This window comes from Temnothorax americanus, unplaced genomic scaffold (genome assembly GCF_048541705.1).
Source record: "Temnothorax americanus isolate GAGA-0224 unplaced genomic scaffold, ASM4854170v1 Scaffold58, whole genome shotgun sequence".
Classification (NCBI taxonomy): Eukaryota; Metazoa; Arthropoda; class Insecta; order Hymenoptera; family Formicidae; genus Temnothorax; species Temnothorax americanus.
The window spans coordinates 427594-441169 of record NW_027509730.1 but is presented as its reverse complement, the minus strand read 5'-3'; the positions used below and the strand labels follow the sequence as shown (position 1 = coordinate 441169).

The following is a 13576-nucleotide window of genomic DNA, read 5'->3' as shown; positions in this document are numbered from 1 at the left end:
ACATCCTGTTACAGCCTTGCCTAACTTTCGTCATTTAGGGTGTACCCCGAGAACTCTCAGCAAAATCAATACCGCGCTTCTTTTGCCAAACACTTCGACTAAGGTCGATCGATTTTGTTAAACCGGGGCCTTTCGTTGCCGGCCGGTATCGAATACTGCCTCGCGTGTAAGCGATTAAGGCGTGGGTGCTAGGTAATTCTAATGCAAAACCCGACGTGATTGATTGCTCGCACTCGCGTGCCGCGCCGCCTTCGGCTAGAATAAACCGCAGGGATACACAGAAACCACCGCAGAGATCCTGCTGACACTCGGCCGCAAAAGTGTGCCCATTGTTTCGCAAAACGTCGAGCCGAAGTGTAAGAATATCTATATGTTATTGATATTTTTCAGCCGCAAATTTTATATCATCCAATGATATGAATTTTTTATCAGAGCATATATAAAATAGTCACGTTAATGTCATATGGATTAAAGAGATGAATTTGCTCATTCAATTAAGCTTTTATGCGAATTTCCCGGCAAATTATTCTTTTCAATAAAAAAAAGTATTATTAATAATTCAGCTTTGTAAAAAGACAATCCCGACATTTAAATATTAATTATTAGAGAACCATTATATAATATTATATTATATACATAAAATTAATTATTCTATATTCGCACTGATGAGGGATGAGTCGGTAATGCGATTCGAACGATTGCGTAGAAGATTGTGCGTATAATGCTTGCGCGAGCTATCACTCTTGTATATGTATGTGTAATCCGATGATAAATAATTCGACGACTATACGGCGCAGAATAAAGCGGATAATAATATACCAATCGTAATAAAACAAAGTAATAAAGTTTAACAAACAGGTTGATACATCTGTGACCTACTAATGTAATTGTCAAGCGCTATATAAACTAAGTTCCATACAACTTTTTCATTTCTAGGGACGTTATGTACTTGGAAATCTATCAGGTAAACGCGAACGGTTTTCTTCTTGCGATCGTTGATGTAGCGATGCAAAGCAGAATGTAAACATAGCATAAATTTAACATAATTCTTTTTTGTAGTGCAAAAATCCTTCTCCCGTTTGCACGTTCTCGATTTTATGAATTCTATAAGAATGTATTACTAGTAATATTTATTATATAATTCTCTAATGCTGGGGCACCTGATATAAATCGAGCACTGCACGGTTACTTTCTCTTTTATCGTAAGAATATAAATATTTTATCTCTATTAATTCAGGGTTTATAATCTCTGGCGGGACCTACTTAAGCTTTTATATTAGTTCTTTGTTAATAGAGATTCCGGTGCCCAGGAAAAGAAGTTGGTTATACTTTGACCATCCCTTCGTTTATCCTCATCATCAATCGCGGCGAGCGACTTTTTTAGAAGGGTACGTAATATGCTAATAATCAGCCTATATATATATATATATATATATATTGTTGAAATGTTATATATATATATATATATATAACATTTCAACGATGCAATACTGCATTGCGACACGAGCTAATGATAAAAAAGATGATACCGAAAAATTGTAAAACGCGTCGCGAGCGATTTGTAGTAATATATTAATCTACAGCTTTATTTTTAATTGTATACAGTGCTTTCACATATATTTGAGGAGCGTGCGACTTGCGCTTGCCTCGTTTAATTTAATTAAAACTCTTACATAATTTGATTGGAAACTTGCGATCGCCACAGTCGTACTTGTAAATAATGAGACAATGTAGATTTTTATTCCCGGCAAGATTTTAAAAGAAAAGAGAGAAACACCAGCTTTGGGGATGGCACGAACGGCGGATCCGAGAGCGCCTGTAGAGAAACAGAGAGCGAGTCCTTGGTCCGTTGTCGTCGGCATTATCTCGAGTGGTGTCTGGATGACGTTAAAACGTCGGAGTTAAAGGAAGGGAAAAGGAAGGCGAGCCCCCCAAGTGTGGATTCGCTAGTTACGATCGATACGCGTTGGTTTCTAGGTCAGGGTCCCGATACACACTCGCCATCTCACCGCGCCGCGGCCGCTCAGGATATACTCAAAACGCGACCCGCAAATTTATTCCGAAGCCACCGAGCGACGCCGCCGTCGGCGTCGTCGCCGTCGTCCGCGCCATCCGCTGGCGAAACGCATATATATCCCGCTTCCCTTCTCGTTCCTCTCTCTTTTCCTTCGTTTTTTTCTGCTGTGCGTTCGCGGAAAGAGTCTGGATCCCCGCGAAAGATGCAAATGCGGAATCGAGGATTACGTATACGCGAATATATTATGCGCGCCGCGGAGAAGCAGGACATCACTGTTTCCTCGCCGACGGGTCGGCGTGAGTACGTGCGCTTTTGAAATCGTCGCGTATTGAACGTATTTCCCACGCTTTCCAGATTAATGACGTGCTTCCGTCGCGAACGCCTCGCGACGGATACGTAGGCGGAAAGAAAAGAGAGCGCTATATATGATATGGAGCGCGCGGGATTCTATCGCGCGTTATTTCCGCGCGGACTCGTGGATGTGACGACCGAGTGTCTAAAATAACCTTTCCCGTATTTTGTCGGACGTTGAACAATTTTTAGAGGATGGAGGCGCATTGTCGGAATATAACTTCATCTCTCTATATTGTATTTTCGAATGTACTTAACGAGGAACGACGATATTCTTCTCTTTCTCGCTGCTTTAGGGCCCCCGAGGAATGAAAAATATAAGGAACAAGGAACAGATATTAGCGATTAGGACTAAGGAATCATGAATAAAGCTGGTATAGCATTGATACACAGCTTCCGATAAATTAAAAATCTATCGCCTCTGTGTCATTCCCTGTTTCTGTTGCCTATGTTTTTCATTGCGTCCAGTTTTATCTGTTCTTTATTCCTTATATTTTTCATTGTGCGGGCACCTTTATGAAGAAGTTGTCAATCATAGAACGTTTTACGCATCAGTCGAAGTGGATCACCAGTTACAGTTTTATACAATAAAGCGCTGCACTGTCCACATCTATCTATCTGGACATATCGATAGCTCTACAATTTCTATCGGTATATAACTCTAAAGTTTGGGTGAGTTAGCCTATATATCACGGGATTAGATGGCCGCGTGTGAATTGAAGTGACACGGAGACACGTACACGTTCAAGTGTGTCACACTCGAACGGGAAATCGAACAGGCATCATTTGGGATATTACGTACCGTATTTTCGAGTGATACGAGTCAACCGTAACATCGTGGATGAGGTATTCCAGCCGCGGTGAAGGAGGCGTCAAACGACAGTATAAAAGCCGATGAAAAAATAAAAAAAATAAAAAAAACAAACCAAATTGGTGCTGGTGAGGTAATTCACTTCGCCAGATTTTATAGGAAATAAAAAGAAGGAATATATATATAAGGAAAATCAACTAAGATTCTCTAAACTTTAAATAAACTATAGCATCTATATAGCCATTAAGCTTTGTAAAAATATGGAAAAGCTGTCGTAACTTTTTTAGTCCTATAAATTACGCCCGTTAAGATCGCATATTTCCGCGCGCGCAGAGAATTTCTTCCGTAAAATATCAGCGAGAGGGTCAATGCTATCATAGAGAGAGAGGCGAACAAATATACGGACTTCCATTTCGTTTTCGGCCAGCTCTCGGCAGGCTCGCGGGAGATCGATGCTGAGAATTCACATGCTGCCGAGCCGAACGGCCGCAGCCATCGCTTTGCGCGATATAATCCAAACGTTTTCACGTCAACTCGTCTCGGTCTCGTATTTTTTTTTCTATCTCATGGTGAATAGTACGTACTAGTGCGAACTAGTGCGAGCATTACGAGTTAAAGCGAAAAATACTTGATGATTCGCGGAAAAAAAAGTTGAAATTTATGGTAAACATATATACTTTAATACGCTACGGTCTCTCAAAGATTACTACTCGCTTTTTTAAAGATAACATTGACGTAAAAAATTGTCGTAACTTTATTCTTCCGTAATTTTTGTAAGATTTAAAGCTGGCGCATTGAAAAATTAACTCTTGAAAAATAGCGATGATATAGCATTTTATCTGACGAATAAAATGTGATGATAACGAAAAATGTGACGTAATAGACATGAAATTCAATTATCGCGGGAAAAAAAGCGGAAAAAATATCAAGGGTGATTTATCAACGTAATTGCCTGGAGTGTAATTGTGTCTTCTACACAATAGATCGATTACCCATCGTCCATCCGTCCCGATATTTTTGTAATATTCACATTTCCGTGTCGGATAAATCGCGATGCGAAATTCCGCAGTCGTATTACAATCGCAACGAACTGTTGCGTTACATTATTCTCATTGACATACAATCTCTTTAGCGATAATTCTCGATAATTGTTTCTTGCAATCGCAGTAGTATCGCTTTTGTTGCCTTCGAGTAGCACTCTCACTGAAATCGCGGGAGAGCAAACCTCTCCGAAACGTGTCATTGGAAATCTCTTTTCCTCCCTAGGACCGTTTGCGGCGTTCACAGGATTATCGGATCCATGTAATCGGATAATCGCATGCTTATCCTTGGAAAACGACCGCACATCCGCCCCTATCGAAACGAATTCGCGCGACGGCGCGGGCGTTTGTTAACTGCTAAATTAAGTACAGAGAGCTCTCTCGCGCGCGGCACACGGCTGATAGAGATCTTAATCCACGAGCTAACCCGGCAACCTCGTAGGATTGATTTCGTACTGTACGTGTACGTGCGCTGTGTAAGCCGTAGACCGTAGACGGCTGCACAAATGGGTCAGGTCACGCGCCGCTGCGAAGAAAGGGGTGACCATCAATTAGAACGGCCCTCTTTCGCACGACAAACCGTGCAGCCTGTCATCGCCCGCGTTTTGTCTACTGAAGCGCCGATAAATGTGAGCTGTCCCTATTTTTGAGCCGATCCGTATTAATGGTCCGCGTATACGCGGACGTAACAAAGAGACTCGTTTGTCGTCAGCGGCAAGAGGCCATATTTTCCAAAGAATTTCCATGTTTACCTTCGCTCGAAGATATTTGGAAAATGCGCGGTGCATTACGCGTAGTGATGTTTACGCGATAATTAACCGTTTGCGCTTCAGAATTAATAGCAATTACCGGAATTATATAAAACGGAGTTAAATGATATATCGCACGTCGGCTTTAAGCGGCATTCTGCGGAGATTTTCCTCTCGTCTCTCGCGCGCAATTCTTCACGCACTCTGTTCGCGGAGCGGTCTTGTTTCATTCATTATCTGTTTATCGTGCAAGATTGATGTGCCAAGATTCAAGATTCCACCTGAGGAAAACCGAACTAACAAGGAAACCTTGCGAAATCGAAAATTCTGATTTTAATGAAACTTCCCACACATGTAGGAGGGGCAAAAAGATGAATTTAGAAATTTTTTGTTGCTGCCCAAAAATGGTTTTAAGAGGTGAAACCACGACTCATATGTAGAGCGGCTTTTACTTTTCTCGATATATCTCAAAAAATATTTGAGATATTAAAAAATATTTGAGATATCAAAAAATAAGCACATCTCGACACAGCATCAGTGTAGAGTTCGAGTGTGTTCTGTAGGCATTGTTGCCAATCTTTTATATCTCAGCACTAGTTTTTTATTTATTTTATTTGTTTAAACATAACCTTTTTACTGCTTTCACATTAAACATAACTTATTTACTGCTTTAAAATTATTCTGGTGAAAAATCCTTGCGAAATGGTTGCGATGTGTGACGCTCTCAAAAGTTGTATTTGATGCGTCATCTATACCTCCATGTCAATTCGAATTAAAGCAACAACTTTTGAGAGCGTCATGCATCGCAACCATTTGGAGAAACGCTTATTTGCAGCATGTGACAAATTTGTCTCCGATTGAGAATGGCTGGAAAGAAGTTGACGAAAAGTATGAGTTTACTTGGTTCGAAGGAGTGCAAACTGCCCCCGTTCGTGAGCGATATATATTACTTGAATCGAATGAGGAAGAAAATGAAGGTATATTTCATAAATTAATTTTATTTTAAATAAAAATGCAAAATTAATTTTGAATAAATAAACTAGTAATAAAGTTATAATAATGATGCAACAAATAATGTGAAATTAATAAAGATACTTATCATTATAATAACTAATTATTCATTTATAATATTATAATATTTTAGTTTATAAAAATATAAAGAATTTTGGTTTAAATACTGTTAATAAATCTTTAATCATGACTTTAGAAATATGATTTTAAGATAATAATTATTTTTTTGCAAATAAAACGAGTTAATTAGTTTAATTCGTAAGTTTTTGTTTTTATCGCAGCTTATTAAAATCGTGTAATTTTAATAATAAATTCAACTTTGAATTATTTTCAGATCATGAACGTACTTAATCAAAGGAAATCGAAGAAGAATCCGATGACGATACCGACAATACCGAGCTCCCCGATGATGAAAATGAAAGTTCATCAGAAATTGAAAGTTTGATTTACAGATTATCCAGATGAATAAATTAATATTTTTAATAAATAAAATTAATTAATTTTTTATGAGCGGAACAATCGTCAATTTAACGATCCGGGAACGCAGGTGCGAAGATGTCATTTGTGTGGAAGATAGTCGTTCGGGGCGGAAATTCGAGACGGCCCGGTCGTATATCTGGCGATAATTGAAAACAAGTAAAGCCCCAGGCTTCATTTCGGACATGTCAGATAGAATCCTTATTGATTAACTGTACATAGTTCAATTGTTGTAATTTATGCTCTTCGGATATTAATTGAAAAGCTCAGCGTGGCAATTAATCAAAATTCACGTTACAATCAGCTCGAGGTAAGTTTTCGTTGTTATAACCGTTTCAGCGGAATTTATCCGATTGTAGTTCTTTCGATTATAAATGGCTGAATTGAAATATTGCGCGTACGATAACAAACGCTTTGCATTCTCGTGTATTCGCACGAATTTGTAAGAATCACGTATTTATAAGAGTTTATGTGGTGACAAACATATGCACGTTATAAAATATTCAGGCATAGATGGCGACGTGAACAGGATAGATGTATATGAGAATATTTATTTGCAAGACAAATGATATGAGAGTGCGTGCTCGTGCGTGTGATAAGACTGACAAGTGTGCAAACACATTTTTCAGTCGGCAAACACGAGCCTATTCGGTGGGGGTTTTCGGGTTTTAGCGTACAGAAAATAAATCGAGGTTCGATTGAACGCTGACACGAGCTAAACTCTGCTAAACGAGACGTCCAGAGTCGCGAGAATATATTCGAATTAACGGCGCAAAGAACGTAATTGAGCGTAATGTGTGTGCTAAACGTTTGCGGACGGTTAACGGACGATAACGCTAATAATTTAGGACGGAAAGTATCATGGCATTGATTTCCTAACGCGTTTCCAATCTCTCCACCAAATTATTTATTAACGGACGGCTATAGCCTGAGGCACGACCCAGCGATCACGTTCGTCATCGATAACTATTTTTGGACGCATCCCGAGCACAGTGAAAATTTAAACCAATCAAGCTCTAGGGGCGCTCGATACGAAAATTCCTGCACGAGGAGTTTTTTTCTTTTTTTTAATCGAGCTCGTATAGCGCGCATAGATGCAACGTCGCTAAAGCCTCTCGCATATTTATCAGAAGGAGGATAACTTGTTATAAAATATCGTTGGTTAATCGATAGTTACGTCTTCCTCTTCGATTAATCAATATAGTCATCCTCTTGGATTCTATAAATATATAATGGGGAAAAAAAATCGCGAGGAGTGCAGAGAAATATAATAACATGCAGCGTGCATTAAGAGCTTTTTACCGTCGCGATCGATACGACACACAACCACACACACATACGCATGCTGTAGATATCTGACAAACAAGCTCTCAATTCAATATAGCAAAACTATATACTATTTACGCAGCTACGTTTGTCATTCATGAAACTGTTGTTGTCAAATAGACATGCGTCCTCTGAAAATGTGGGCACCGTCTTTATTTCACGCACATTTCAGACGTCGTTGCGACATCCAACGAACGAGCGATGCTCTCTATAACAATGAGTTTCGGATCTGACAATATGCGGTTTTAGAACGAATCTGCGAAGAAGCTCCCCAAGTAATGCGCTTCCGCGTGATTCTTTCTGCTTTGAATGTCAAGCCAGTTTCAATATCATCTTTCACACGATAAAGTAAGTGAACAGATTTCTTTGGATTAGAGGGGGACGGTGCTTTTCGGTTTTCGCATTAACGTAAAAATTGTGCAAAAATTATAAATATTACGTCACACGATCATTCGACACAGAGAAACTTTCATCTAACAATGAAATACACAAGATATACAAATTGCACGTTCCAATAATAATGTAAATTTTAAGTATTATCATCTTCACCTAGACATAATTCGTTAAGTTTATAAATTATTACTTGTTTATTAAATAAATAAATTGCGAATTTATCAGCCGAATCAGCCGCGGGTCGTCTTTCGCGCGCTATTTGAAATTTACGGCGTTCGAGTTGCGAGAGTGAAATTTTATTCCGCGCGGTAGAATTTCCGAAGAGATTAAAGTCTTGAGCACGTATATTAGTCCGTCTGTCTGCTACGTAAAGCCGCGGGAAGTTTATTTTTATTAAACGCTCGCATAGTTCCACATTTAAAAAACACTTTATTCGTCGAGCTGTCGGAAATTCTGCGACTTGTCTCAGATATATGTGTCGTCGGAACGAGCTTCCGAAAGCACGTCGGTTCAGCTTGCCTGCGGCATCACCGTCGCAAAAACGTCGCCGCGACTGATGTCAATTGTACAAACATGCAACAAATAAAACAGCTATCGATTATAGCGTCACAATTGTGCGCTTGCATTTTCCAAGATGTCGCGATTTTCTGTCTATCTATTAATAACGACTATAATAAGAACGATCGCGTTTGAAATTTCATTCTGTAGCGTATAATTACATCACAAACAACAATAGCTGTTATTTACGCTAATTAATGGTTGTAGTAATGATCGAGGATCCTCGTTAAGTCGCAACGAAATTGTATTGCTAGAGCGAAAAATTTCGCCGGGCTGCGTTTTCGCGTCGCTCCGCTGCGAGAGATTCTTAATTGGCCTCGATCGAGCATCTATTAATATTCGTTTTCAAACTTCGTAGAAGCTTCGTTATCGCTATTGAAGTGTCTACGCGTTGCAGCCACTTCAGTTTGGTCTGATTTTTTTAAATAATTGGTTCATTTAGTTTTTAGCGTTGTTCATTTACTTCAGCAAACTGTGAGTAAGAAATAAAGCGCTATTAAAAAAAAAGAGATATGTATATGTTTCTTCTCCGACGAATAGCACGAATCCACATTTTTCGAAATACCGAAGCTCATGAAAAATGCATCTATCTTGCAAGTGCTATCAAGAGCAGCGTTCCTCATATCAGCTTAATCGAGCGGATCGGATTTTCGTGGAATTACAGCAAAATCGCGACATCCGTTTTATCAAGAGCCTCCGGCTAGAGCGCGACGATATCGGCGGAATGTGAGTGCTCCGATATCGCGATACGCGGAACGGAGCGATAAGCGCGCGTGATGGGCATGCACGCGCGAGAGACGTGCGTGAAAAACAAACGCGTGCGACACATAGAACGACATAGAACGGGCATTAAAGAAAAAAAAACGAGTAATTAAAACGTGCCAACACAGAAAAGCGCAAGGCGCAAGCGAGAGTGATAGAGTGTGGAGTTGGTATACCGGCGCGGGACTGACCGTCGTGGAGCGGATCGATCGTGTGGATCATAAGTTGCAGCAGGCCGTGCCGGAACTTGGCGTGGCTCTCCCGTGTAGAGTGAGACGACGAGCCCCCGTGGGATTGCTCGCACCCTTGTCTGGAACCGGTGCCGACGCCGCTGCCGCCCCCGCCGCCGCTGCTGCTGCCGACCCTGCTGCTGCACCCGGCCTCCCCGGGCGCCGGGATGCTTCCGCACGCACCCGACGCACCGCCCACACTTGTCTCGCTATTGTTGATCGCGTTCGGATGCTGCTGGAACACACACACAACGCCATTTCGGCGTTCAGTGAAAGGTCTCACAAGGATTGTCGTCGCGCGCGTTTGTGTGCCACTCAAGGCACGTATATGTCACGAGAGAACTATACCGCTATACCGCTCTGTAATAATAGGGGTGGAATTGTTCGACATGGATAGGAACGAAAATGTTTTTTTCTGGAAATATCCCATGCAGGATCAGTTGCGTTTGACTTTCTCTACAACGAGGGAAATTCGGGTATACGCTACGTAACATTGTTCCACGGTTCCATTATCTTCGATTGGAGGGGAAGACAAAAATCTGTGGAAAATTCTGAATAATTTTTGCACTATGTTTTGCATTTGGCGTATTTTTCTAAATAATAAATCACGATTATTGTACACTTCTTTTATCGCGATTTATTCTGCTATATCGATTAATATAGAAAGCTGTAATTAACCCGCGGGGTATCTATGATCAGAAGTAGTCACATCTGTTTCTAATCAGGCTCGTTAATGTTACGACCTTTGCGTTCTCCGGAATATAAATTTTGCTCGTGCAAACAGAGGGAGATTGCCGGGATTAAAACTCGCGCTTAGTAACCACAGACGATATCGTGTGGCCGGGACGTAATAAAGATGTATTACCTATACCTTCCCAAAAGTACAGTAATCTGAGAAATCCAATTATATCGGTTGTATGCATACTTTAACGGCTTACTATTATTTAATATCATAACAAGGACATTAATGTTATTGATTTAAGTGATTTTAACCAGTTTTTATGATTATTAACAGCGTATTTGTAAATATTTTTAAGGATGTATGTCCGTTCAGTCAAAATAAATAAGGGATCAAGCTGAAATTTAAAGAGATTGTGCACTTATGTCATAAAAACCTGTGTTAAATTTCAGATCGATTGTCTGACTTGTTTAAAAGATATTAATTTTTTAATTAATTTTGTAAATTAATTAACAATTATAAACATTATATAAAACAATTATAAAATTATATACAAATTATAAACAAATCAGACAATCGATCTGAAATTTAACACAGGTTTTTAGGACATATAAGTGCACAATCTCTTTAAATTTCAGCTTGATCCCTTATTTATTTTGACTGAACGGATATACATCCTTAAGAATATTTACAAATACGATGTTAATAATCATAAAGACTGGTTAAAATTACTTAAATCAATAACATTAATGTCCTTGTTATGATATTAAATAGTAGTAAGCCGTTAAAGTATGCATACAACCGATATAATTGGATTTCTCAAATTACTATACTTTTGGCTTGGAAGGTATAGGAAATACATCCTTAACATTTTCGGTTTGCGTGGTAACAAATGCCACCGCAACATTTAAGCATCACGCGGTTGTGTACTTAGGCCAAGTGGGTACACATTACATCGCCTCATTGCCTTTACTCATTCATGAATCAAGTGGCTCGGTTCTTATTTCACCAGAACGCGTTGCAATTAGACTTTCCATTTCGTATCTGGACGTACAATCGAAGCGTAGAGTGTTACTTCCGCTTTATAAAATTGCTTAAAGATGAAAGAGTTAACAATTAAGAATTCTGATAGACTCGACTGGCTATCATCGTCAGAACAATACGACCATTTATTTTGGTCAGATTATCGCCAAGGTATTTCAGACCATGGATGTTGGTCTTTCTAAATTAATGTAATTTTGATTATTTAAATAATTTTTCACAATAAATTAAATTATTTAAATATGATGCTTATATGTATAAGCATCAAAATTAATTTAGAAAGACCAAAACCCATGGTCTGAAATGTCTTGATAATAATCTGACTAAAATTAATGGACGTATTGTCATGATAGCTAGTTGAGTCAATTAGAGTTTTTAATTGTTTATTAGTTTCTGGCGAAGTAAATGTTTCTTATTTGGGATGAAAGAGTTCATTTCAGATTATTCCCGATATTTAGATTGTGCGGTTTATCGCGAGTATCTTATGAACAATGAACGGCGTTATTCACGACAAGTCTCTCGTCACGAAAGTAGTGATGCCGCGAGACGAGACGAGACGAGAATCTCGTCTCGAAAAGAAATTCTCGTCTCGTCTCGAAAAATCTCGTTTCGTCTCGAAAAATCTCATAATTCTATAATAAACATTTCTGCCGTTTAATCCTTATTTCCGTTAATAAATGAGACAATTACCTATAATCTAAACATATTTACTTCGTAATTTGGCTCATGCATGTATATAATGGGGTGTTGGAAATCGTGCAGTTCGGAGCTGCAACTTCAAACAAATCTGAAGCCAAGAAAGCCATAAGAGAAATTCCCTTATGGAATTCTGACATTAGCGTGGTATTTATAATAAATAACTGCAGTTTATAAAATAAATAAACAACTGTACAAGAAATTGCTTTTTTTGGGTTATTCCTCGAGTTGTGTATGCTTCCTTGAGTATTACGTGTCCTTATTTAACTTATTCTTTCTATAAAACTGCGAGGGTTTGTTTACGATGAGTTATGCTTCACTTCTAATAGTCCACAATTTAGTGATGAAGCCTAGAAAAAGATATTTTTAATTCAGATATATCGAGATTCTCGTCTCGTCTCGATATGTTTCGAGACGAGATTTTTCTCGTGGGAGGATGAACAATAGAAGGTAAGCCTATATATTCTCTCGCCCCGGTTGATTCGAACGAGCACGTCGTCGTTTGCATAGACATAGACATTACTTCACGTGAGCCGCATATTAGAACGATATTGACAATGTATATATGGTCAAATGTATGAAATAATGACGTGGTTGGCCTGTACGTGTCATCGTCCGTTTGAGTTCATCGAAATGCCACGATGTTTTCCAATTATTTTTCTCCCTCAGGTATGGCGCCAACTTTTCCGCGACGGAATTTCCAGCGCAACGACGACGACGGCGAAATAAATCCGAGGAATGATGTTCGACGCGCATTAGTGAATCGTGTCCCGTAATAACTTCCACGGCGTAGCAAAATAATGATATTACTACTGCGGAACGACATTGTGCCAGTCGCGGTCGTCGCATGTCGCAACTTGTAAACGTTTTACGGAATATAAGCTTGCTGCCACTGACAGCGCGATACGTTAACTATATATTCCAACATACAAAACGAGTTATCACGCGCAAACGTATAAAATTTGACGAAAGGTATTTTGGAGAACGTGTTCTGTTCTTCCAACGAAATTTAGATTTGATCAGGTAAAGTCTTGATAAAACGCGTAAAGTTTTTGATTTTTAACTATAATGGACTTTTTCTCAGTAAGTATATTTAATATCGGACGCGGAAATATAATGTGAGAGTCGATTATCCTTTGAGGAAAAGAGTTTTATCTTGTAATTTTATTAAATAACGAACCCGATGTACTTGTATAGTATCCTGTGCGACAAAGATGTTACATGAAAATTACGTTAACCGCGGATAACGATATTACGGACATGCCCTGCTGTGACCAGAATATATTGTGTGATTTTGACGCCGCTTCGCGAAATCTCATAATGCGTAATCGAATCGGGCATAGCCTTGTTATAATTTGAAACGCCATAACCCTGTTTGAGAGATTATCCCGACGTTAAATCTAAAACGGTCGAGATCCGCCTGTAACGCGAAAAA

The 13576-nt window shown here is 39.2% G+C and overlaps 1 protein-coding gene across 6 annotated transcripts in view; it reads right to left on the bottom strand.

The window, feature by feature from the left end:
* The window catches only part of Nckx30c (solute carrier family 24 member Nckx30C), a 72532-nt gene that overhangs the window by 22693 nt on the left and 36263 nt on the right, over positions 1 to 13576 (bottom strand). For 2 of the 6 annotated variants that reach the window (XM_077419759.1, XM_077419756.1), the window contains one exon: positions 9672 to 9960. In XM_077419759.1, coding sequence (XP_077275885.1) covers positions 9672 to 9960 — 289 coding nt within the window. The remainder of the gene's footprint in view (positions 1 to 9671; positions 9961 to 13576) is intronic. The other 4 variants (XM_077419757.1, XM_077419760.1, XM_077419758.1 and 1 more) reach the window with 3 other exon arrangements.